The following is a 27,891-nucleotide window of genomic DNA, read 5'->3' as shown; positions in this document are numbered from 1 at the left end:
AACTGATTCTTCTTGTTACTTAGTTATTAATTACACTAAATTTTCCCAAGGAATAATAATGGCCTCACAGTAAATAATAATCAAGTCTGAAAATATCAGTCTCACTCATAGGGATTATATTTATTTTGTATTCTGTGTTGTAGTTCCCATAGACTAGGGAAAGCATATTTGTATTTTTGGAATTGGCTTACTGCTCAGGAATAGGAAAAATAAAAACCTGTCCTTTGCCATAAAATGGATATACCTTGAAAGTATTATTTTAAGCAATATTTTTGATATAGGATTCAGGTAGCTTTGAGTATCAGCTTTGAATGACCAATACAATTAAATTAAATATCAGGGTACTTCAAGACGCTTATGAAAATGGAAAAAGTTAAGTATTTTCTTACACTTTTAAGTGCATGCATGTGATTATATCAGTGTTATTAATGTGACAAAATAAGAATGTTGTATGTATCAAAATAATTCTAAAGATGTTGACCTAACTTTGTGGAAGCATTATACATTTTGAAATTGGAGGACATTAAGGATAACAAATATTAGATAAAGAAATAAAAAGCCTGTGAAAAACAAGTGGAAAAGGCATGGCCGTATTCTATTTGTTTACTTGTTTACATTATTGGTTCTTAGTGGGCTGACCATAATAATTACAATGTGTGAAGAGCATCATATGTGAGTAATTCCTTGTTTCCCTTCACAAACAAATCTCTAAATAACTTCAAATAGAGTTTACCATCACACTGCAAATATAGTTTAGTACATTGTGCTGGTATATGTTGTTCTAAATATCTGTCATCTGCAAATATGTATATGATTAAAATCCCTTTGTGAAGAATAATTTTAATACATCAAAGCATTTGGTGCCTAATCTTTTATTCTTACTTAAATAACTCCTTTAATAATTGTTAATCTTTCCATCACTAACATAGAATTTTAATTTTTAAAAATTGCAAAGAATCTTTGGCCTTCATAGAAAATGCTGATACTGACCCTATCTCATTTTTAGAAGTAAAATATTAGATGCTTTGTAATATCTTTTGACAAAGAACTAAAGCAATGTATTTTCTTCTTTTATTCTGTATTAAATGTACTGATGTCATTTTCACAGGTTTTAGAAATACAATAATCTTTCAAATAATCTCAAATTCATTAAATATTTTGTTCTAATCTTGCAGTAAAACTTGTACTGGTGAATTGTATCTTATTAGTGGTCGTCCTAATGATTTACCTTTGTGTTCTTTTTCCAAGTAGATGTTTTTTAGGGAAAATGTTATGAAAAGAAAATGACATGGACAACTTCTGATTTTCACATTAATTAGCAATAGCTATGTCTTTGTTCTATCTTTTTGCTTAAGGAAATGGTGAATGATTTAGAACTCTATGTACCGTAGTTACTAAGTCTGCTTAAAAAGTAACATGACATTTATATTTATTCACTTGTAACACCCCTCTGTCATACTGTTTCCTGCAAATTTTGGCTGCATACTTTGTAATCACCTCTTCATATCACAATGTTCTCTTTTCAGTAACTTACAGGTATGCTATTGACTATATGATTTTAAAAACATGTTTGCATATTTTGTGTTCTTGTTAAGGAATGCTTTCCTAACTCTTAAAACTCTTCTTTTACTTCATATGTTTTTTTGAGAAGTGATATTTTTTCATTATTACAACCCTCAAATTTTTTCTTCACTTTGTGATATAATAAGTAATTTTAAAATTTGAAGCATTACTAGTCCTTTTTTTATATTTTTATTTTTCACTGGGATCATATCATCTCATTATAATTTAATTTTAATTTGGTCAATAATTCTTTTATGGTATACTGGAACAGAAGCAAGTTATATACATACATTTCTCTAAGTTTTATTACATTACATTGGTACTCTGAGATTCATAATGTTGAATTACTATACTATGGAAATTGGCAAATGCTACAAATTCAGGTTTTATTTTTTCCAGAGAAATGGTTGTTAATATTTTACTAGTATAACACCTTGAGATTCAGCTTTTATAAATTATTGTAAGAAATTTAATGGATGGAGGTCTAGGAAAATCTAAATGAGTACTTATCTAAACTCCATATGAAAGCACTGGAAAGATAATTAATGAAATGTATCAGCACATTTTTTAAAAAGTGAGTATTAAAAAAAAATAAATAAAAAGTGAGTATTTTAAATTTATTGTCAACAAAGATATTATAAGGTAAATATAGGACTGTGCAGGATAATGCCAAAAATCTACTTCTCTACTTCTTCAGAATGCTTCCCTCAAATTTTAAAATTGAATATTAGGAAATAAGCTTTAATTATAATTGGTAAGCATATTATTTTCTTTAATTTATTGATTCATGTCACTATGTGGTATGCTTGCTGGGTTGCTAGTACAAATATTCCTTTAGATTTAAAATGTACACTCTGATGGTAATTTACTCATTCTTCAATGTGAAAATTACTTAATATTTTACTATCTTTTCAAACTTTGCTCTTTGTTAATAGGAAAATCTAATTTATATCTCCATAATTATGATCATTTTACAGGTTAGACTATCAAAACCTTTTTTTTTCTGTATGGTTTTTCAAAGTTTGCCTTAGCCTAAAAAGAATTTGGTTTTATGGTATGCTTCTTGTAGAAATTATGAATTCTAAAAAGAATAGTGCATCTTTAAAATTTTTTTAAAATTTATGCTCATCAGTTGCTTATAACATGTTAAATTTTTAAGAACATTGCTTTGTAATTCATATGTGTTATAAGATAGACTTGACAACATCGTTACGCTGCAGCCTATTTTTAATTTTTAGTTTTATGTATCTTCTCGTACTAATTTCTGCTCCTTGGGTATTATTTTTACATTTAGTTGAAGTTTTAATGAATTTAATTTATAATTTTAATCTGCTGTTTTGTTTTCCTTTCATATATTTTTCTGACAGAATAACTTTTATGCTTTAATGTAAAAATATCAAACTATGTATTCTTAAATATAGGGCAGTAATTACATGTCACTACTACTATCACATATAAAGATTTTTAAATCTATTTTTGACACTACTTTAACATTTTTTTCCAGATAAAGTATTATGTTCATATAATGCAGGTAAATTTTAGCATGTGAAATGTTTAATGCATGTATTCATATGCACATTAATTGGTTTGTTGTTTTGTGCTTTGTTTTACTTTTGTGCATATGTAAAGTTCCTAGCCAATACCTCAGTGGTTTATCCTATTTTCCTAATGAACATTTTCAATATTTCCTATTTCAAATACTTCCTATTTCAATTATTTTGGTGTTAAAAATCACTTGTTATAGTATTTGATTTATTATTTCAGTGTGTCTAATATTGTCTCTTAATGTGGCACTATTCCATCACTGAACTCTATTTTACTACAAGTAATGCTTTATGCACACTGTCTCCAAAATTTTCATATGAATGGAACTAACATAAATTTTTTTTAAACTCATGGGGTGTTGATATTAAAATGTGAAGCCTTTGACTTAAAACATAACTGAAACTATGATGTTTATAATTCCATCCATAATTTTGGCAGTTTTGTCAAATCTACCAAGAAGAATGGATTAAAGTTAGTTTTATTTTTGCTATGAGCCATAGAATTTAATTTCACACACTCACAGAATATATGGGAAGATGTTCTAAACTAATGATGCATTTTTAATTGGTCATTACTTGATTTTAATTGGAAAACATTTTTTAAAATTTGTTTAGCTTTATCAGCTTTTTTAAAATAAAAGTTTTGGAAAGATCAGAATGTAATTAATAACAAAACAAAAAACCAAGTCAGAAGCTACACAATAGATTGAAATATACTGAGGCAGGCTAATATTTCCAATCGAGATACATTTGTCTTACAGAAACGGACACAATAGTTAAAACCGATTTTTGAAAACCTCTCAGTATTATGCATTAAAGGATAGTAATTACAAAGAAAATAAAACCTATGAGTTGAATTACAAAATTGCTCCAGCTTACCACCTCAAGGAATTTCTATGGGATCCGTGTTGTGAGCAGAGGTTAAGCCACCACCTGCAACACCAGTAATATTATGAGCACTGAATTGAGTTCTGGGCCCTGTCCTTTCGATCTGGCTCTCTTCTCTTGTGCCAGGAAAAGCAAAGAACGATGACCCAGCTACTTGTGCCCTTGTCACTCATGTGGGAGACCTTAGAAACATTAAGGATTCAAAAGAAGAAATACAACTATCATTATTTGCAGGTGATGGAATAATTTCCCTTGAACTCTGCAAAGAATGTAGATAAACTATAGGGTACCAAGATGGCTAGATATATAATATATCAAAATCAATTGCATTTCTACACATCAGTAACAAAGTTAGCTTAAAACAGCAACAAATAATATCAAATACCTAGGAATAAATCTAACAAGCCTTATGTCAAATTACTACAGGATATAAAAGAACATTTTGTTAAGGTGTATTCAAGAACATGTAGACAACTGGTAAGTTTCTTTTTGGGATGCCTGCATCCAGTATTGGAATGTCTGCTTAATTATTGCTTTCTCCTGTTTGAGTTATAAATTTAATACAGTTCCAGTCCTATCTGGTAGCTTCTTAGAAATTGATGAGTAGATGCCAAATGATTATAAAGTTAGAGGGATATGAGTGACTTGGTGTAGAGTAGCCTTGTCCTACATGGTTAAGGGTTAGCCTGCTGGTGGCTTACAGTATGATATATTGAAAGAACATTTTCTAAAGGACAAGACTCCTAAGGTGAAGCTAACAAGTCAAAAACGTGATCCAACTGAAGTGTTTGATTGTCCTGGTAATAGTGACATCTTAAGTGTTAGGCTAGTTGGGGATGAGGAAGATGAAGACCTTCATGATGTACCTAACATTGCTACATATAGATGAAAAGCAATTCTCCAAGGACTGTGCATCATCCATTCCTTTAATTATTCAAGGAGAAGAAATAAAAACAAATTTGAACATTTCTGAAAGTAAAACAAGTGAAAATGAAGCCTTAATATCAGTGTTAAAAAGCCACTAAGTGAAGTGTCAGAACTTTCAGAGAAAGCAGCTGAATCAGTCCTTGAAAAGATAGGCTGTTTCAGGGTGCCATGTGTTTTTGAGAGATGTTGACAACATGAACTCCAGTGGAAACTCAGAACAGGAGAGATGTCCCATGACAAAAGGAAGAAATCCAGAAGTGAAGCCAAAGCCCAAGTTATTTCTGACAGCATGCACATTTGGTTTCTAGAAGAAAAAGAAAGCCATCAACAGCCCTGGATTGTATATTGTTCTTGTCTGCATTTGAGAAAATCTGTTAGAAAAAAATGAATATAAAATTTGTAAAAAAAAAAAAAAAGTCAACAATACAGTTAATTCAAAAATCCACCCTCAAAAAACTTACAGAAGTGTAGACATTGAAAAATTTGCCAACAACAATGCCTTAAATGATTTCATATGTTAAAAATAAAGGGCAGTACTTGATTGAAGTGCAGGATGAAATGCTTCAGTCAGAAACAACTGAAAGAAGCCAAATATTGTGAACTTATGGAGAGAAGGTTTTGTTGTTAGTATCATGTAAGTTCTTATTTAAGTTCACATAGCCACATGAAGAGCACTCAGTTGTCATGAAGAAAAAGAAAAACCCTGTGTGAAGGAGATGCATCATTTATTCAGCCCTCCATCTATGTTGCTTTAAGTAGGAATGAGAATACTAGTCTTTCAGAACATGTCTATATAAAGGGTAGGCACACAATATTGTGTTTTATTTTCTGAAATCAGACTTTTATAGGTAAAAATCATTCGAAAAGAAAAAAAAGAATAACTGGAAAGTCTCTTATGAAGACAAGGATGAAAAATTTCCTTTGTCAGATTTTAGCATTTAACGTGTTTCATGCCATGTGCAACTGGCAGGGAATGAATCAAGCAAAGAAATTAGGTAGAGTGCCTTGAAGCCAGCGTTCTTATCTAAGACTCTTGGATCTGAAGCAACATGTTAGATGAGAAGGGATGAGAGAATTTAGTGAATGAAATGGAGAGATATTGTTATCCATAAAGAAAGGAAAATTAATAAAATTGAAACTTTGACTTTCATCCGGGACAAGAAAATAAACACATATAGGATTTTTAAAAATTTACTTACAAGAGAGAGAGAAATGAAGAGAGGGAACCTAACAAAAGCAAAAGAAAATTGCTGGTCTAGAGCAAAGCCAGGAGCCTGAAACTCCAGCCAGATCCCACATGGCAGGGATGCAAACATTTCAGCTGTCACTTTGCCTCCTGGGGTGTTTATTATCAGGAATCTGGAATTGAAAACAGAGTCAGAACCCAAATATTAGTGTTCTTATGTGGGGTGTAAGTGTTCTGAGAAGTGTTGTAACCTTACAATCACTATGCCAAATGCCCCACATCATCCTGACTAATTTAAGGTTTAATCAGGAAGCTGAAGTGCTTAGTGCTGTAGTACTATTACAGATTTGGAATAAAAGTTATTATAAAGATTAAACATTACTAAATTGTGAGAGAACACAGGGACAGAGAGTGATAGAGGAAAAATTATATAAAGAAATCCCAAGCCATCCCAAGGGAAACACGCAAGTACATTTGATGCAGAGTATAGGTACTACACACCACATAGATGTCCTGTATCAACAGGTAGTAGCTAGGACAAAACAAAAACAAAACCACTCCATCTCCCTATCTGTACTCAGAGTCAGGATTGACGAAGGACACAAGCCTTAGCCGTTCTAGTTCCTCAGCCATTAATAGTTCATAGACTGTAAACAGAGCCAGTCTTCCCCCAGTGACCATTGCCCATGTATCCAAAAACCTGTGCCTTGTATTGTTTCTCTCCCCACCTTCTGCATTCCTCTCTTTTTCTTTTTTTAATTTTTCATTTTCCATGATAGAATTCCTTAGGTTCAGGGATTTTCCCTTCTGCCCCTCCACCCTCACTGCTTTCCCTGCTGTTGTAACCATAGTTAGTACCTCAACAACAGTCACAAGTCCTTCATTCTTCTATTTCAGTGTATCCTGACATTATAGGTATAGACAGTGGTATAAAGTCCAGCATTCTAGTGTCAAGGTATATTTAGCAGTTTAATTGGTGTCCATTCTTTATTCAGAAGTAGAGATGCATCCTGTGATGTATCCCCCCTTCACGGTATAATTGCCTCCATTGTACAGATCCTCACATGTTTACCTTTATCAGTGAGGCCCAGAGAGGAATCTCCATTAAGTTTGAAAAGTCCAAGGAAAGCCACTTCAGCTCTGTCAAACTCCTCCACACCTCCCAAACCCAACACTGTAAATTGTATAAGACCCAGGCTGCCGAAGCATGGGATCACTGCTTGGTGTTTATTACACTTACACGCTGGCAGTTGGCCATTTTCTGTGAATTTATTTTGTTTAATAAATTTATTCTAGCTACTGGACGGGGTGGGGAAAGAGATGTTTCACATGAAGATGTTCACATGACTGGAATAGTGCCATCTACAAGCAAAGAAAGAATAAGTATATTTGGAAAATACCTGAAGGTTGAAGTGTTTTACACAAGTCTTCTCATAGGACCATCAAAAAGAAAATGGCCCTCCAAACAGCTGATTTTGCGTTTGGAGTTGCCAGAACTGTGAGGCAATGAAGTTACTTTTTAAGTGACCCACTTTGTAGTTATATCGTTTTGAAATTTACATGTCTGTGCTTTGCACCTTTTGTGTTAGGTGTGTTCCAGTGTTTGTGAGTTTGGATGGTTTCATAAAAATGACACTGGCTTTCAAGTAGTTCTCCAATTGTTGACTGTTATTTCCCAAGTTATTTTGACAATAGTATGTATCCTGCAGTTTTGTTTAACTCATCTATTACTCCTCCAGAGTATCTGTGTCTTCCTTTTTTTACTGTGTTGCCTCACCTCAGAGCTACTGTACCATGTTAAGAAGAAGGTCCAGCCTTTGAATGAACATCTGTTATTTGTTCTTTGTCGTAGGGAGAAACCGTATTTCATAATTTTCTAGTTAAGTGTAATGTTAGCTTTCCAATTTTGTAGATATCCTTTACCAGTTTTGTTCATATCAGTTTGTAAACTCATAATATGTAGTGAAATAATTTTAAATTAGTGTATCTCAAATGAGATAAATTCAGTATATTTAAGACTAACACTATAGAAAAAAAGTAACAAATTTATTGTTGTTGAAGGAGATCCCAGTGTAATTCTCAATTATTAGTAAGTCAAACTAATAAAAATGTAGGCATGATATAAAATAAAACAAGTTTAACAAACTTAATTTCACAGTCAAGGAAAAAACCACTCAATTGACAAACTCACAGTTACATTCATGAAAAGTTTACATGGGTAAATACAATTGCATAATTTATTTTAAAACAAATTTCAAAGAACTGGTATAATACAAATTTTTTCTCCAATATTATGTTAGTATTTTCAGTTTAAATAAAATACCCATACATTTGAAAACTTGAAAAGATAGAAACTTTTATTCCAATAGGGATTATTTTGAAGTTTTCTTTTGACTTATAGCAAGTTTCAGTCCTGGGTTCTTCTGCTAGACTTCCAGCATGGTCTCCACAGCCCCAGTTCCTGGCTCACCACTCGCCACCACATGTGATCGCTTGCTGTGGCTGCACTGTTGTCTGTACAAACTTTCTTCCACTTTGGGTTCGAGCAGTTTCCAGGATTAGGGAGACACCAGGTGTCCAAAATAACTCTGTTGTTGATGCTGATTTTCCTGGAGCATGTTGGCCCTGTTGGGTCTGAGGGCCACCCTGACCTATTTTGGCCCATAGGTATTATTTTCCCTATGGGACCAGTGCAATACACTGAGCTGGAAGTGAGTTCACTTGCAGCTCAGCACATGTGCAGCTTATTGTTGTCTGTAATCTCAGACTTTGCCACACTGTACAAAATGGAACTGATGTGCCACTGGTGGTGTTCTGGATCTGCTGGTCTGTAGGTCTCAGTACTACCTGGATCTATTTTGACTTTTGAGTGGAAACTGCAGGATGCCACGTTGGTGCAATGCCCTGAGCTGGAAATGAGTTTGCTTCAGCTTGGTGCGTGCATAGTCCTGTCCCGTAGCCTTTGCCTCCCTACATAAAATGGCATCCAATGCAGCTCTGGTGGGGGTCTGGGCTATGAAATTCACCCTGTTCCTGCACAGCCTGTTTGGGTTTGTTGCTTTGTCTTTGCTCTTGGTGGAATCAAACAATTCACCAGGATAGGTAATTCTTTGCCAGTGTTCACCTGCTGGTCTCCTAGTGAACTCCACTTCCCACCTGGTGCTGTTGGAGTTCTGTCCTCTGGTCGAGTTCAGATTGTGGCTCCCTGACTGCTACTGGGTTAACTGGTCAGTGCAATACCACACCTTTGTCTCCTAGTTATACATTTATTAAATGAGGAAGCTAAAATATAAAATCTCTATTTAAACTAAGAAGATACAGATAGCACATTTAATAAAGATATCTTATTTTTTAATCTAAAGTTTTATTTATTTTCCATGATGCAGATTTACATGCATAGAGAGTCATCCCTTCCCCTCTCTCTTCCCCCTTTCTCTCTATATATCCCCTCCTATTATTTGCCTCCAAGTTGTTATAGTGGCATAGCCATTCATTTCAGTATTATAGAATTCAGTTTTTAATATATATGTATCATGACATAAAAATGTAGCAAAGGGAAGAAAACTAATGTAACATTCAAGTATAATTAAAAATAATTATGAAAATCCTATTATTCAGTAGTGAATTTGCTTGCTGAATACATTCATTCTTTTCTACTATGCTGATTTCCCTTGCAGAGTTTATACTGTGTGTGTGTGTGTGTGTGTGTGTGTGTGTGTGTGTTTTCTGTGTATTCTTTGTCTCATATATTTGTCTTTTTTGGATTGGCTTATTTTGCTAAGCATAATGATTTCCAACTGGGCTGTTTCCATATCTTAGCTGTTATGACTTGCATTGCTATAAACATAGGGTTGCAGGTACCACTCTTGCATGTATGTTTAATTTGTTCTGGATCTATCCCCAGGAGTGGGATGGCTAGGTCATATAATAGAACTATTTTCAGTTGTCTGAGGAATCTCCATACTGACTTCCATAGTGTTTGTACCAGTTTAAATTCCCAAGAAAAATGGGTTGAATACCTTTTGCCCACATCCTCACCACAAGTTATTGTTGTTTTCTGTATGTAGGCCATTCTTGAAGGTCTTATTCTGTTTAGCCATGAAGATTTCTCTCCCTGATAGAATGTACCTCAAAAGATTACCTCTTTAACAAGAATATTGTAAAGTCTGAGCTTAAAAGCAATGTAATTGTTTTATTTCTTTTCAACATTGTGCTTATCAGAACAACAAAGCATGTAAACAAAATGCCTAAGAATTGTGACAATGGAATGCTTACACAGAAAAGTCCAAAAACTAAACTTTAACCACCCTTTCAAAGTAGAGAGAGCAAGTCCTTAACCAGATGTTTGTTTAAGATTTTTTTACAATTATGCTACATATCTGTATCTCAGCAATTTTTAAGTTTTAAACAGAGTTTCCTATAATAATACTAATGCTAAGATAAAAAAGAAAATGTTAGTCTATGTAGACAGTTTTGTGTACAAAAGTGAAAATTTTATAAAGACATGAAAAAAACTTAGAATAAAGGAAATGTATGTGCTAATTCTTCCTAAATTAATGCAACTATCTTATTTCAGTTAATATCTAAGCCTAACTGAATTTTTGTGAAATTTGATATAAACTTTTCATGGAAGAACAAAAAGACAGTGTCCAGGGTAGTGATAAGGGAGATTGGTTTGCTCTTCAATGCATGTGTAATGTTGTATTAATAAAGAGGTCAAATTATGGGTTTAAAGACAGACAGCCAAGTCAAGGGGGAAAATAACAGAGCACCAGATAGATCCCTGCAGACACTTTTTTTGCAGGGAGGGTCCATCACACATTGGGAAAGTGATAATATTAAATAAAGTGTTGAGTTGTGTGTCATTACATTGCACACAAGCTCAATTTAAGGTGGTGAAGGTGAAAAGGCAAAAAGCAAACCTTTAGACCTCCAGAAGGAATCACAGGATCTGACCTCCCTCCTCATAAAGTCAGAAAACATTTCTTAAACAATACGTGGAAAACATGTTTTAGAAGAGAAGATTGATATATTTAATGACATTGAACTTCACAACATGAAATTATCAGAATGTCCCCTGCAAAAAAAGTAAACTACAAATAGAATGTAAATAATATATTTAGCCTTAATAGAATTAATATTGAAATTATGAGATCTAAGACTTGAAGGAAACAGCATTTACGGAACATATATGTCACCTTACCTCGTAAATGTGCAAGTACAAACACACTGCAACTTGACAATATAAGCATTATCTTTTCTGGCATCATTCTTAATCTAATGTTTGATCAAGACCAAGGGCCTATCAGCGAAATGCTTTGTAGTGTACTTGGTAAATACACTCATTACCTTGTCCTTGAGCTATTGTGACAAGGTGGGTGGTTATTCTTAAATGTCCTCAGTAATTCCATCTAAGTCCTTCTTCCCGTGTTTTAAATCCATGTAGACACTCTATTGGAACTTCAGTTTCATTGCGATCTGTAAAAACGTCAGAGTAGATTGAGTCTGAGCTTTTCAACATTACGGTGTGAAGGAAAATGACAATATGAGTGGGAGGGGTGATAATGGATGGGTGCCTTCCACCTAAGCACTGAAAGGAGAAATGAGAACTTTAGTTTTTGACAACAGAAACTCTCCCTCCTATAACGAGCAAGGATTAAAGGAAAAAATGTATATGATTTTTCTGAAAGTAGGCTGTAAGTCTGAAGGGCTGTTATGAAACGTTTTGATTAGCTCTGGTTTAGGCACCATGCACACTGAGTGCTCAGTATTTTATAACTGAAGATAGCAAACATTTACGTTCTAATGAAGCTTAGTTCCATATGTTTCATAAAGAATGTGTGGTCTAAGAAGACTGAGGAAACAAGTTATTTTTTAAGAGTGGAAACACTGTTTTCATTCATCATTTAACATTTTCTGATATTGAGAAGGGAAAAAAACACTTTAGTAGAAGATTCTATTATGTATGTTGTGTCTATTCCTGAGGCACATAAAGGAAAAGGAAAATATAAAAAAATACAGGAATTTCTATATATAATATATTTCATAATTTTGAAATCATAATCTGCTTTAACTGCCAAAGTTGTATGAGTACTTTAATATGGTGCTGTTTTTGCCAAGGTAAAATGAATATTTTAAAGTGTTGTTAAAGATGTCTTTGTAAGTAAAATACATACGTAGTACACCTGAATTTCAATAAATATGGATATCATCTTCGGATATTAGAAAACATCACACATTTAATAACATAAAGGGATTTATTTTCTGCTTATTTATGATTATCTTCTTAATTGAAATGAGTGGTAAAAATATGGAAATTTAATATGTCTTAAGTGACTTTACTTTTCTGAATTGTGTTTTCATGCCACAATCAGCATAAATAATAAATAACAATATTTTTGATTTAGTAATCATGTATGTTAGAAAAGACACGTGAATACTTTTTAAAATAACACATTGTTTTGAAATGGCTGAAATGCTTAATCCAAGTGCGTCTAAATTAACCTGTACATTTTCCAAAAGTTTTATCAATCATTTTCAATTAATTAAAGTGTATCATATAACACTCAATATTATTTCAAGCTTTAAGCAATTTAAGAATCTTATCATATACATTTTCAGAGTAATTCTTGTGAATTGTTATTACTTCATAATGCATAAGCTCATATTGTGAAATGTGTGTGAAAATCAGTGAGCTTTAATGATGTTTCTTCTCTAATTTTTATTCTCAAGTATTAAAAATATTTTCATCTGTTTTTCAGTCGGTTAGGGTTTTTTATCCTCTGAAATAATCAGCTATTTTAATAATTGGTACTCTTTTCTTCATAGGGTCAAAGAGAATAAGTGACAGTGAAGTCTCTGACTATGACTGTGATGATGGAATTGGCGTTGTGTCAGGTACAAATTTTAGGGTGTTTTATAGTATTGCAATTAGGTGTATTACATGGCTATTTACCCTAAAGTAAATAAATAAAATAGAAATAATTTATCTTTTCACAATCCTAAAAATCTTTAGAATAATATATGGCAGTTAATGATTTATGTATGTATGTATGTATATATGTATGTTTGTATTCACTTGAAACATGAAGTGACACAAAGAAAGAAAGGAATTTATCTGCTTGTTCACTACACAGTAGCCTCCATTGATTCAGGCCAATGCCAGGAGCACAGAATTCAACCCAGGCCTTCATGTGGGTAGCAGGGTTCCTAGTACTTGGAATATCTTTGATTGCTCTCCCAGGCTCATTGCTGGGAACTGGATGTAAAGCAGAGATACCAGGTCTCCAGCTAGCACTCTGATATTGGATGTCAGTATCATAATCAGTATTTGACCTACTGTGCCATAACACAGACCCCCCCCCCAAAATAGGGCAACTTAAGCTCCTAAATAATACCAGTTAATAAAATATGCCAGATAAGAAAGATGCTAGCCACAGAAAAATTTTAGATTTTCTATTCTAAAACAGCTGCATAATAATTTCACAATAAATAAGAGGAAATTGAATTTACATTTAGTAAAGTCATGCAGTGTCACCAGCATTTTATATCCTTCAGTGATACGTAAAATGCACAAAGGATGTGTTGTGAAAATAACAATAATTATTTTCTACCTTTAGATTATCGACACAATGGTAGAGATCTTCAGAGCTCAACATTATCAGTGCCAGAACAAGTGATGTCATCAAACCATTGTTCACCATCAGGATCTCCTCACAGAGTAGATGTTATAGGAAGGACTAGATCATGGTCACCTAGTGTCCCTCCTCCACAAAGGTAAGAAAGCAGGCACATGTTATTTGTAGCACTAGGGGCCTTTAATCAACAAGTATAGTAATAAAATCTGTAAAAAGTAATTCTTAAGAAACAAATTTTACAGAGAAACACAATGTTATTCAGTAATCTATGTAATGGCTATAAAATGATTATGAGTTTCTTTGTAACCTTGGATGACCTATAAGATAAGATCTCAAAATACTTAAAAGCCAGATTTTAGTTATATATTGAAATTGAGGACATAATTTAAAACCATTGAAATGAAGGGAACTTCTACAAACACATTCTATAAATCCAGCATTGGTCTGATGGTCAAGTAAAACAAAGACAAAAGAAAAAAACCCATGTTCCTTGAAAATTCCTATTTCCATGAACATAGATGCAAAAATTATCCACACGATAATAGCAAATCAAATAAAAAAACATGTCAGAAAGTTCATTCACCATAAGTTCAAGAATTTATCTCAGCTATGCAACATAAGTGCAGCATAAACAAATCAAAACATGTCACATCAATAGAAGGAAGGGTAAGAATCATGTGATCATCTTAATAAATGCAGGGAAAAGACCTTTCAATGTAATTCAACATCTCTTCAATGGGAATGAAATCTCTATAGAAATCAGATAGGAAAGATTGTACTTTAACAAAATAAATACTATGAGCTTTAGAAGATAGAAAAGCTAATTACCCTTTCTTGATCCGTGATATATATATATATTGCATACATTTGTTGCAATAGCATATTGTATCCCAAAACTGTATGCAATTATTATATTCTCATAAAAGTCCAAAAGGAAATAAGAAAAAAGACTTCTAAAATTATTATTATGTTATTAAATTTGTTAGTTCAGATAAAATAGTTACAGTTCTTAAAATCTATAAAATACCAAACAAGGTTGATACCAAAAAAAAAAAAGGAAAAGAAAATCAGCAATTCGTTCATAAATTGAGCAAACAACTCTTTCCCCATGCCCACTCAGAGAAAAGAAGTCAAAAATAAGAAGATGTCACAGGGCATTTTCCAAGAGCAGATTAATGTGCTACACAGCTGGTTTCAAAGGCAGAATCAAACAGAAAGGTGTGTTAAATAGAGATAATATTATCTTACCTCTACTCTTTCTAGTAGGAGGTTTTTTTCCTTTTATTTGTAATGGAAGCTTTGTTGGAAAATCCACTCCTGGGACCCCTTTGCACAGAATGAAAGGAAGAAGGAGACGAAAAGGGAGGCTGAGATAGGTGTCCAGGAGTTTTATACTCCTCTAGACACGTGGGCTGGCAAAGGGGCTGTCTATGCCCCAATTATGTAAGGAATGTCCGTTCAGGTGTGCCATTGGTTGGCTGGAATCCTGCCAGGCCAATGACGTAACTGGCTCCTGTGGCCCTTCCTGTTCTGGGCTGAAGCCTGGGAGACTTGCCGGGTCTGGAGCAGACCCAGCCCCTCGCCTCCAGTGCCCTGGGTAGCCATCATTCCAGACTCTTGGTAATAGGAAAGAGGTGATGAAGTCGTTCTGGCTACTTTCTGCTGGAGAGGGGTGTCGTCCCTAATTGTGGTCCAGAGAGGGCTCCCTGGGCACCGTAATGAAGGGGTGGAGTAACAGTTGAGAGGTGAGAGTAACTCATGAGGCTTCAATGATTTTCTTCTTTGGCGAACCTTAGAAAACAAGGGGCAATTGTTAATGAAAGACCTATAACTATTATTGGTATTAGTATAGGCATGAACCAGGTTACTAGGGGGGATTCCCAGATGTTAAAAGCTGAATTTTTGCCCTTATCGATTGGAGATTTTTTTATCCCAGTTTCTACTAAGTCAGATTCATCAACACTGTTCCTGTAGGAAGACACAGGTTCCCTCCTTTGCTTGTGGTCAGAAGATGCAGGGCTCGTTGATTCTGGAGTGCCACTTCAGCCAGTGAGATGATTTTTCACTTGCTACCCAAGTGGGAATCTCTGAATAAGTTTCTGGCTCTGGCCTTCTGTTTCTCTCTCACACAGAAACTCTGATTTTCAAATGAATTATCTTCAAAAAAGAGAAAGAACGGGGAAGGAAGGAAGGAAGGAAGGAAGGAAGGAAGGAAAGAAAGAAGGAAAGAAAGAAGGAAGGAAGGAGAACCACTTGGTATTCATGAAGACTTGGCAATATAAATGGAACCTTACAATGTACTTATGGAAATGTTTGGAGTCATTTATATTAATAATGTAAACAAGAAATGGATGCTCATGTTTACTGTCACTGTTTAATGTAGTACTTGATGTCTTGAAAAATCCATTAAGCAGAGAAGAAGAATAGATGGAAGGATTTGGAAAGAAAAGAAAGATAATTATTTTTTTATTTTATAGTTATCTACCAAAAACCCAGCGTTAATAGCATAGTGGGTTCAGCCACATTCTGCAATGCTGGCTCCCCATATAGGAATGACAGTTCAAGTCCTAACTTACTTTATTTTCACTTCAGATCCTACTTCCTCTTAAATACCTTAGCTGGCCCAACTTTTGAACCCCTGACACCCTCATAGGACAGGATGGTGCTCCTGGTCTTGGCTTCAGCCTGTCCTGGAGCTTGCTGCTGTGGCTATTTGGGAATAAACCAATGGATGGAAGAGCTCTCCTCTATCTTTTTGTTGTTTGGCCTGGGAGGTGAATGAATAAGATGAAAGCTCAATATAATAAAAGTTTTAACACTTGCGTGAGGCATACATTTCATATATAGCCATATAGATAAAATAGTTGGCCAAAGATAAACTTAACAAAGCTTACAAACTTAACAAGCTAGAAAATATAGTAAGACATGCATCAAGCATTATTCTCAAACATAAGGTACAAATTTGCTAATAATTAATGAGATCTTTTTAAAGAAAAATGTAAAATGGTAAGGAATAACCGAAAAAGATGCCTTAATCATGGGTAGAATGGCTTAATATGATAAAGAAATTAATTCTTCACAAATTAAATTATAACTTAAAAATACAGTGTACAATTTTCAAAAACCTGTCACCATTCTGAAATTGATATGGCAGGATAAAAAAGCATAAATGAGTAAATCTGAAGAGCAAGAAATTTTTACCGCTATCCCATAATAATAAACATATTGAGCAGTTAATGCAACATAAATACATAATTTCTGTTTCAATTTATATAATATGTGTGGGCTTAATATAAATTTGCCATTACAAATTAATTCGGAAAAGAGTGGGAAAATACAGAAAAGTAGCTCATTAATTGAAGTCAAATATTTAAAAATTTAATTTATGTGTTTTGGCTTGTGCCATGAGATAGCATGATCTTAATTATGTTTCAGGGAGCTGCTGTGTGTCATGGTAGAGGAGTTAGCGCTGAAGCAAAATACACTTTAGGTGACTGTAGCTACAGTGTACCCATGTGTCATGATGGATGAAATAAGGAAGAAAGCAAGACAGCAGATGTTTGTAATACAGTATGTACATGAACACTGCGCTTTGCTCTAGGGTGCTAGCAAGTGAGGCAGGTCAGAAGCAGGCTGAGTTTGACTTGTTGTCTTGGGCTCTCAGTTATGTCCAACCACCTATGAGACACATCACATATTCCCATTCCTATAGCCTTATAAACAAACTGTCAACTCATTTTTTCTACATACACATACTCCTCTTGTGTATCATGTCATGGAATATCACTGCTAAAGAATTGAGAGTCATCCATTAGTTAACTTTGATACTCCTTATTTATCGCTGTTGATACTAGCTTATTTTAGGCCCTTTAATGTTGTGTTGCTATTATACTAGTAATATCCTTGGTTGATTGTCAGTTTTTAACTGAAATTCATTCCATTAGTCATGGGTCTAGTTAATCTTGAACACAAAACAGTTAAACAAAAACAGAAAAGTAGACGACATTGAAGTTGCTTTGTCGTTCTCTACTGTATGTGTTAATTAAACACATTACCTAATGTATATGATTATGGCTTCCTAAGATACTTAATGGATCTTGCTGTTTCAGTCGGAATGTGGAACAGGGACTTCGAGGGACCCGAACAACTACCGGACATTATAATACAATTAGCCGGATGGATAGACACCGTGTCATGGATGATCACTACTCTCCAGACAGAGACAGGTAAATCTGATTATCTAGTTCTTACGATAGTCACTGTCTTCTGCAAGGAATTATAGAAAATGTTTTTGCCTATTTCTTTGTCATAGTTTCTAAAATCATGTTTTCCTTTACAATGCCCACATTCTGTCTTAGGCCTTCCCCATTGGGAAACACATACACACACACCTATATTTTTTTGTTGAGTAAAAACAAAACCATCTTGCTTTAGGAACTTTAATCCCTTGTTAAATCAAAGATTAAATTCACAAAATATTATAAGATAATTATAATGAAAACAAAATGTTATATTATTTTTTCATGATCAGTTATTTATGAAAACGTTTTTGTGAGGCATCAGAATTTAAAGTCTTTTCTGTTTCTCGGAGAAGTCATCGTGCCTTTTTATATAGGATTGAACAGAGTCTGGTTTGATCAGGAAGCAGCTTATCATGATTCATGAAGAGTTTTTTTACTCACGGCTTTCTGTAAACATTTTAAGTATCTTAAACAATCATGCTTGCTGATTGCTGTATTTTGAAGCATTCTCTGAATCTGTTTCATTAAATGTGATATATTTGAAGGTAACATGGATTATTACAATCTTCACAATTTTTTAAACTTAAGCTAATCATTTTACTCTAATTCATGTTTTGATTATATATAAAATGAGTCCTGTCATATTTTCTCTCCAAACTATCAAATGAGTGTGCGATTGGGAAAAAAGTTACTGTTCAAAGCAAATGATTTTATAATGAGGAAATTAAAAACTCTTTTATATGACTCCTAAACCAATTTTTTATGAACACCTGAGAACTTTCAAATCAATTGATGTGAAAAATTACTGTCAGTATTTACAGATTTAATTGTTTGTCTAAATCAAGGGTTACACTGAATTTGTGCTTATAATGCCTTTGTTAGCATACATCCCTAGAAGCCTGGGTAAAAGCTATCGAATTGTTAAGAAGTGCCAAACAAATGTTGACTTCAGCGCTTGGCATCCAAGAAGTTGTTGCACTATTAAATTAGTAAAAGTACCAGTATCAGATTCAAGCTAAGATAGTATCTTATGTATGTTTAATTAGATGAAGATTTCCATGGTGATCTGTATTTTCTGGAGCAATAATAGATATACTACCTAAAAAAGGGAATGTTTACTAAGTATAATAATGATGAAAGAAAAATGACTATAATTATGGTATTGTCTTCTGACTTCGTTATCAGTAAAAGCTGATGTCTTCGAGTAGAAAAGTCTACTATTGAAGCATGTGATTTGGAAATAAATGTTTTATTTTTTGAACCTAAAAGATTTTAACTCTTGCTAAATGCAGTTTTGGAAATTCATCTAAAATTTGATTTCCATAATTAGAATATTATTACCAACTATATAGGATTCTGTAAGTTAACTGACTTAGTGTCTGTAAAAGTACAGCATATGCTCAAAATGTGCCTTACTCTAAGTGCTTGAAAAGAATCTATTAATTTGCTAATAATTCACATTTAATGTGCTTAATAATTTAGGAAAAACAAATCAGTTACCACAGCCACAGTAATAAATACAAGTTTTGAGTTTTATAGAAATTGTACAATGTGAGTTGTACCTTCATGCCTGGGAAAGGAGAGCAAAGATACAGAGATGGATTGCTTCTGCGTATCATACAGTCCCATTGTAAAGGATGAAGAATTAAGAGATACACGCATTGAAAAGTTATGTGTGAATACAATGCTGATTATATTGAATCAGAAATAATGTTGTTTGATCTTTTTTTTCTTTAAAGGTTTATTGATTTATTTGAAAGACAGTGTAACACGGGGGGGGGGGGGGGAGAGAGAGAGAGAGAGAAAAGAACAAGAAAGAGGAAGAGATCTATTACATCTGCTGGTTCATCCCCAGATGTCCACAACAGCCCCTCAACTGTAAGCCAGGAACGTAAAATTTCATCTGAGTCCTCATGTGGGTAACAGGGACTATCTTAGGCTGCTATTCCAGACACATTATTGGGAATCTGGATGGAAAATGGATGAATGCCATCTCAAATCAATGTTAGTATGGGATGTCAATATTATATATACAGCTCAACCTACTGTAACATAATACCAATTTTAAGCATTCCATCTTAATCGACAATACTTGGGTACCATAAATTTGAGTGTTATAGGCAGATTAGTTTTCATATTCTTTTAATGTACATTATGTATAATTGAATTATATGTTAATTTTTTTTGTGTAACGTTTTATTTATTTATTTGAAAGTCAGGGTTACGGAGGTAGAGAGATGTTTCATCTGCTAACTCATGCCCAAGATGGCCACAGTAACAAGAACTGGGCCAGGCTGAAACCAGGGACCTGGCGCTCCTTCTTGATTTGCATGTTCATGCTCTGTTCATGGACTTTGTTCATGCTTTGCTCCTTTTCTATTCCATTAGTAGGGAGCTGGGTTAGGAATGAAGCTAGATGGATAATTCTATTGATAATCCAATTAATAATTCTTTATGATTTGTGTTGCTGTTAAGAATCAAAGTATGTTTTGAAGCCAAATGGGTTATCTAGTTCAGTTCTCTCAATAATAGCATTCTTAAATCATGATTGTGATTTGTTTTCTGCTTTTCAAAGTTTTGTGTATTGATTTCTTAGTTTTCTTTTGTATTAGATAAATGCTCTGTTGAGATTCTTTGAAAAATTAAGATAGATTTGGCTAAATGTAATTTTTAATATACAGCGTTATTTTTAAGGTCTTATGCTGTATACTAACTTTGGCAGAAATGTAAGTAAGTATGGCTTAATGAGGAAATGCAAGGTGGCTTTTAAGCATACAAAGTGGGTGCAGCAACTTGGATACATCAGTAGATGTTAGGTAGATTTTAGAGGGTTTGCTAAAACAGAAGGATTTTTAAAATAATGCTTATATATTTTTTTCATAGTTTTAATGGAAGCTCAAAGAAGATCATGACATGTAAGGTTAAGAACTCATGTGACTAGAGATGAGAAAGAAAAATAAAACAAACTGATGCTTGATAAATGTGATTTCTGATTAGTGTTTTATTGTGCTTTATAGTAGCATATTTAATTACAAAACTCTAGGGAAAATCTTAGAAATTGTATGATAATATATGTTTCACCAATTCTCCTGTTTCAATAAGTTTTGAACTTTACCTTTGAAAAGAAGTACATCCCGTATTTTAACAGTTGTTATTTCTGTTCTTTTTAAAACTGGGATAGCTTTGTTTAATAATGCCTGCTCATTTTCTTAGACTACGTAGGCACATAATCTTCTGTTTATATTTCTAAATGTTTCTGTGGTATGTGAATAACAGCTCTCTTCAGAGAAAGTTTCATCATGGCATTGTAACATTGTCTTTATTTATTTAAATGTAACTATTATCTATTTTAAATGTAGTTCCAGAGAGAGGGAGGCAGCAAGCAGTCTTCCATCTGCTAGTTCATGCCACAAATGGTCCATCAGCATAGCCAGACTAAGCAAAGCTGAAGCCAGAGCCAGGAACTCTTTTCAGGTCTCTCACGTGGGTAGCAGGCGGTCAAGCCAATGTGCCAATGTTCCACTGTCCTCCTAGACGCATTACCACGGAGGTGGATGGAAAGTGGTGCGGCTGTGACAGTGCTCCTAGGCGATGCCTGTGTCTAAGCTGGCTACTTAACCCGATGTATTGTAACACAGGCCCCTTGGTTTTACTTATTTAAGCTATTTTTATTGGGTCATCTATTATGAATAAACATATAAAAAACATTATCCTGATCTAGACAGACAAATTATGCACCAATCAATTATAAAATGTTGAAGACTTTGAAGCAGACACATGTTATTATTGGAACAGATTAGAGAAGGAACTGCTTTTTGAGTTCTGCTAGAAAAAGTGTCAATGAGAAGCTGAACTTCAAAGCTGAGTAGAATTTTGAAATAAGAAAGAAGGGAGGAGAGGAAAGATGGGAATTCTCCACACTGGATAGTATGAGTGAAGTTCTGAAATCAGGAAACTACATGAAGTATTTAGAGAACTTTAGAAAGTCTGTTGTGTGTGAAGAAAAGTAGTGATCTTGATAATGGAAAGTACCAGAAGATGAATATCAAATGTGCTTCAGAATAGAAAGAATTGGTACTTGGTTTTTTTTTTTATATTGGAAAATGAGGAAATAGGAGTTTTGAATTCTGAGATTTTAAATTTTTTTATTATGTAACTACCTAAGCCCTTACTTAAAAATAGATTTGTAGGAAGAATGATGGGTGAAGTATTCTTAAATTCCAAAGGTGATTAAAAATTTATGTTTTAAATTAAGAGATGACTGTGTAATATGGCAGAGATGACTGGATTCAAAGTTCCATAAAGGAGCCTGTAGGCTGATAAGATAGCTGAGAAAGACATGCTGGGTAAGGATCTGGGCACCTCATTCTGTTTTAGCCAGTCTATTTGATTCTAGCGGATTCATATAAATCTGATTCTGCATCAAATATTGTTTGAAACCAAGTATTATTGTATTTAGAAAAATTCAGAAAACCAACATTAAACTCCTTCATTTCACAAATGTATCTCACCAGATATCCAGATAGGCCAAGTGAGGTAAGGCTCGCAATTAATGTGTGTGTAGCTGAAATGCCTGTATGACATACAAACACCATGTGAAGACTCCACCCGAAATGTGCTGTACGATTCAGTGAGAGATCAAGTCTAAAGTGAAGTTGTAGCTCACACTGTAAAAATAAATAGTATTCCTCGGAAATAATCTGTTAGCGTATGAGGTGGTCAAGGAATGAATCTTGGAAAGCAAATGCCTGTGGGTAACTGACTCAGGGAATTCAGGAAATGCAATGAGTAAAGAAGGCACCTGGTGGGAAAGCAAGCCTTGTGTGCCGGTGGTATCAGCCTGCACTGTGAATTTCAGAAGCAACCTATTTTGAAACTTACCCGTACCACTCATATTCAGTTTGTCTTTCTGTGGGAATGTGGAAATAGTTGAATCTACTTCAGTTATGAAGCAATGTAGACAAAAGTTTTAAAGGAGTGGTTATCAGATAGTTCTGTGTGAAGCAGATGCTTTGATACCAGTCAGAGGGAGCAATGCTATAGAAACCAAGCGAGCACAGGATCTGAAAATATAAGCTTAAAAATCAAGGAGTTTGCCATAGGCAAGTGTAGTGTGATGCAATGAACATCAAGAGTAGCCTGAAGGATGTTTCAGGGACCAGTCTTGAATAGCTTCAAGGAAACTATAAAGATAAAAATCAAATCATATTAAGCTTAAGGCAAGAATAGGAAGTGAATGAGAGGCAACAAGAATTAACAGATTTGTTTTCAAACATTTTATGATGAAAAGCAAATGAGAGAGACGATCTCTTGACTCCCTAGACCCTAACCCTAACTCCCTAGAGAGGGAGTCAAGATTAGCAAAGATTTTGTTTTTAGAATTTGGTGAAATTGAACAATGAGGAAGGCAGGAGTTAATTGTAAGTGAAGTTAGGTCATGTGATAAGCAGTATCCAATAGAGACATGTCTTCTTTGTTGACTAAGACAAGTAAAGATTTACAAGCACACACATTCTAGGTTTAGAGGTAGTATTGTGTGTGTGTTTTTAAAGGTGATTTCTTATGATAAATAACTCATTTATTGAAGAGGACTTAATTACAAATATTCATTTACCATAAGTGGGAGTAATTCAATGTAAAAACCAAATACTAATTGATACAAGATAGAGAGAAATAGAGAGCAATATTAAAAAATTGAGGATCTTCAGCACCCAAGTTGAGAGAGTTCAGGATTTGTTTCTATTGTTTATTGAAAGATAATAATCATCTATTCCAGGATTGAGTGTTTTAGCATTAAAAAGTTTAATAGAAAATTTTAATTTAGTGCTATGGAAAAAGAATCAACTACAAACAATTAAGAATCAGGGTGCTGCTTTGATTTCTTACGGTAATCATGAGGCATGAAATTCATTAAATTGTGTAATAATAAATATAATTAATGTATATTAATGGAAATATACAACATTCCAATAAATTTATTTAGTTAATATTAATAATACATTTTTTTTAAATTGTTGTTAACATTGTATTATGTGATACAGTTTTATAGGCACTGGGGATTCCCCCCACCCCTCCCATACCCCTTTTAAGAGCTAACTTTAAAAATCTGCCATATTAGGAAGACACTGGGAGAAAAGGACAAATTTTCCAGCTGTAATTTTTATTTGCTTTGCTTATTGCCTGCTCTTCTTTTTGAATCTCACTTTTAAAGTTAAGCTTTACCCTTCCCCTTCTTTTCTAAGTCTCATTTATATTCTTGTTTTTGCCATGCTTTCAGTCATTTTCTTACTCTACCTCGCTCCAGATACAGTAAGACCTTTGAACATCATCACAGGGATGGCAGGTATTTTTTTTCCTTACAATTGAGTCTGTTTGTAGAATTGCATGTACTTGTATACTGATAAGATATATTTAATTTTTATCCTTTCCTATATTTTTTAAGTACAGGAAGATTATCCTTAACAATAGTTGGAAATAAAATGTTTAAGAGCTATTTAATTGTAAGAGGATATTAAAAATAAAGCTTCTCTTTGATGATGATTATTTTAATTGCATTACAATTTTAGCTTTCCAGAAGTAAAAATTAACTTTGTTATCTACATGGATAACAGAGAAGTACTCTTCTGAAATTTATTTCAGCTGATTGTCTGCCTTTCTCAACAGAGTTCATAATTAGATATTTATTCAGCACTGATTTGTACATGTCTTAACAACCTGTTAAAGGTAGAGTCAGTGTTTAGAGTAGTTAGGTTAAACTGATTTGTTCATTGCTCCCTTGTCAAAGGTGACTGTACTCCAGTCCTTGATCACAGTTGGTGTCCCCACATCTGTTAACACTGAGTCTGCGGAACCTTCTACACCACCACTGTTTTGCTGTTTCTCTTTTCTACATGAGAATTTGCCGTGGGTCATAGATGCTACATCTCCAAGACCTTAAAGATATATGGTTTAATTTTAAAAGATTATTTTACTGATTTGAAAGAGAGACAGAGAGATTGAGAGAGAGAGAGAGAGTTTGTATCCTGAGAGTTCACATCCTGAGAGAGAGAGTCAGCTTCCTCAATTTCCACAAACACTGGCTCAGGTTAAATCCAGGTACTGAACAGTCAGTCCACATCTCCCACAAAGGTGCCACGGCCCACATACTTAAATCATCACCTACTGTCCCAAAGTATGCATGGACAGGAATCTGGAGCAGAACCATGCATTCTGATATGAGATGCAACGATCTCTAGTTAATTGTTTAAATCACTCCAAGAAATATAGTTTGTTGTGGAGAGAAATATCAAGTACCTGTCAGTATCAGAAACAAGTATGGACTAGAAAGAAAAGCAGATGAAAATCTGCGATATTCATAAAATTCTCAAGAATGCGTAGCTCTAAGGATTTAAACTGGTTCTATAGTAACAATTTCAGAACATGTAGGTAAATAGAATGATGTGATAATGTATCATTGTTTGAGATGAGGAATTATAATATAGATCAGAAATTATGCACATTTAATGGCTTCGTATTGTTTTAGATTAATTGGAGGTTATGTGTGACTTTATTTGTCCCTATTAAATTCATTAATTAGGAGTTCTTAAATAGAAAAAGACGAAACTAATGAATAAAACGCTAAGGATTGAATTCATGTTGTAAATCTGGAAGAAAATATGAGATGACAATGGCAGTGCATTACTGATAGTTTGAATTATGTGATGCATTTCTATAAATGGAATTAAATATTAGTGCCTTCTAGCTTAATTATTGTTAGTGTTTATTGCTGTGTCTGATTCTATTGTGCTTTTGTGGGAGGGTTTTTTGTCTTTGTTATTTTGCTTCGATACTAAATCATTATTTTAAGTTATTTTTTCTTGCTGTATATGAACTTCCATTTTTTATTGTAATGATTATACAGTTTTCTTACAAAACTGAAAAATTAGTTATATACTTATATTCAATTGCTTGGATGAGACTTTTCTTAAGGTGGGTGGCATGCATGAATGAGATTATTTGTCATAGTCATTCTGTTTATTTGGGTATCTCTTCGTTAAAACCATATATTTTATTTCTTTTGCTGTGCTTTGTATTGTTCATATTTTCATTGAAATGAAGGCAAGTACATTGTCTTCATTTTTCTCAGTTTTCTAGTTCATCAGTGTAGACAGAAACAGTTATTCAGTTCTAAACTGATCATTAATTTCATGTTCTCATTCAAATGGTTCTCAACCTCAGGCTAACATGCTGTTTCAAAGGGAGCATGTATGAATTGTGTTTTTGTGCCATGATTTGGTCTGTGGATGGAAACACATGATCATTAACTTTATAATTTATTTATTATTTTGTACATGTAATGTTTAATCTTTAAATCTGGCACCAGGAAATCTGTTTTAGAAAAAATAAGGTTTCATATGTGTAAGATTTGTTATGTACTTATGCATGCATATGCATTATCTTATTCGTAGTAAACTGCACACACCATGGTCTAGGGTGATGAAACCCTGAGGGCCTGAATGCACATCTATCTCTTAACAATTTAGGTGGGCTTTTCAGGAATTCTGTTCTTATTTCTTTAAGAAAATGAAGAAATGGATGGATGGTAAGATAGCACTTCCATCTGCTGGTTCATTCCCCTAAAAACTGTCAACAGTAGATGGAAGTTGAATTTACACAATCTAGGTCCTCATTTGTGTGTCAGGGTTCAAGTGGCTTAACCCACCACTGCCTTCTTCTAGATTTTGCATTAATAGAAAATTGGAGTTAGGAGCTAGAGCTTGGCTAGTACCCAGGGACTCTGATATGGACAAAGGTGTCCCAACTGGTGTACTAACTGCTAATGCTAAATGATTGCCCTTAATATATATATTTTTAGATAGTATTTTCCTCCCATAATTTTGACCCATACATAAGAGTATGTTTAAGTTTAAAAGCAATGTAATAAAAATGGACATTTGTTAAATCTACTACCCAAACTGCTATTCAGAACATTTGGTTACAAACCGGGCACTTTCCTGTGCTCGCCCTGCCTATTCTATCTCATGCCTCTTTCACAGGAATAGTAAATGTTGCACTGAGTTTTCAGTTCAATAACATTTCCGTATTTTACTGTGATTTTAATCATGCTTCTTGCTTTATTAACCTTCTGTTACTCATTCTTCTGATCTTTATTCTGATCCATTATGAAAAACTCAAACTTTTGACAATTTTTGAAAATATACGAACTTACCTAGATATCTGCTCATTCTTTTGTATATATTGGCATACTGTTCTGGGCTTCTTGTCTTTGATTTAACTGTTGTTTCTTTGAATATAATGCAACTGAGCACAACTACACTCCCGAAGCCAGACTCTGAACTTTATCACCACTTCTCATTGTACTGTCATAACACTTAATTAAAATAGGTCACTCTTGGATTCTAGAATTGCACACGTTTTTTTTTTTTTTAATTTAGTTACTTTACTTTTTATTTATCCCAACAGAGAACTACACTTTCTTGATCCTTTTACCTTATGCTTTGTAGTTCACATCATTCTTTAACTAATTATAATCCAGAGATTAAACCTATTTTCAGAAATATCCTTAGCCCAATACCTTTGCTCCATTTTCCTTCTTTGACCTACTTGACAAAGTTCCATTTTGGACTTAGTGTGTCCAAATAACCTCCCTTATTCATCGAATTGGATCAGAATACTTGGACACTTGTAAGAACAAAAGCCACCTTATTGAAGGGGTAAAAATAAAGAAGTGATATTAATTTTTGTGAATTCAATTTTCCAGACCAGGTTTCAAGATAACATGTACCTCATGGTGAGGAGAACTCACCTGGAGTTCTCCTCCAGGGTAAATATGTGTGATACTATATCAAGATAAACTATGGTTTATATGATATGTGGAATGTTCTAAATGAAATGAGGATAGTTCT

General features: G+C 33.8%; 1 protein-coding gene across 34 annotated transcripts in view; it reads left to right on the top strand.

The window, feature by feature from the left end:
- Nucleotides 1-27,891, top strand: part of LOC121167605 (regulating synaptic membrane exocytosis protein 2) — a 471,939-nt gene that overhangs the window by 264,780 nt on the left and 179,268 nt on the right. For 22 of the 34 annotated variants that reach the window (XM_040997123.1, XM_040997128.1, XM_040997111.1 and 19 more), the window contains 3 exons: nucleotides 12,937-13,005; nucleotides 13,728-13,884; nucleotides 17,855-17,971. In XM_040997123.1, coding sequence (XP_040853057.1) covers nucleotides 12,937-13,005; nucleotides 13,728-13,884; nucleotides 17,855-17,971 — 343 coding nt within the window. Of the gene's footprint in view, nucleotides 1-12,936; nucleotides 13,006-13,727; nucleotides 13,885-17,854; nucleotides 17,972-24,263; nucleotides 24,330-27,891 lie in introns of all 34 variants that reach the window. The other 12 variants (XM_040997118.1, XM_040997110.1, XM_040997113.1 and 9 more) reach the window with 1 other exon arrangement.

The sequence above is a fragment of the Ochotona curzoniae genome, unplaced genomic scaffold (genome assembly GCF_017591425.1).
Source record: "Ochotona curzoniae isolate NIBS_2020 unplaced genomic scaffold, NIBS_Ocur_1.0 patch4, whole genome shotgun sequence".
Lineage (NCBI taxonomy): Eukaryota > Metazoa > Chordata > Mammalia > Lagomorpha > Ochotonidae > Ochotona > Ochotona curzoniae.
This window is presented reverse-complemented; position numbering and strand designations above follow the sequence as displayed.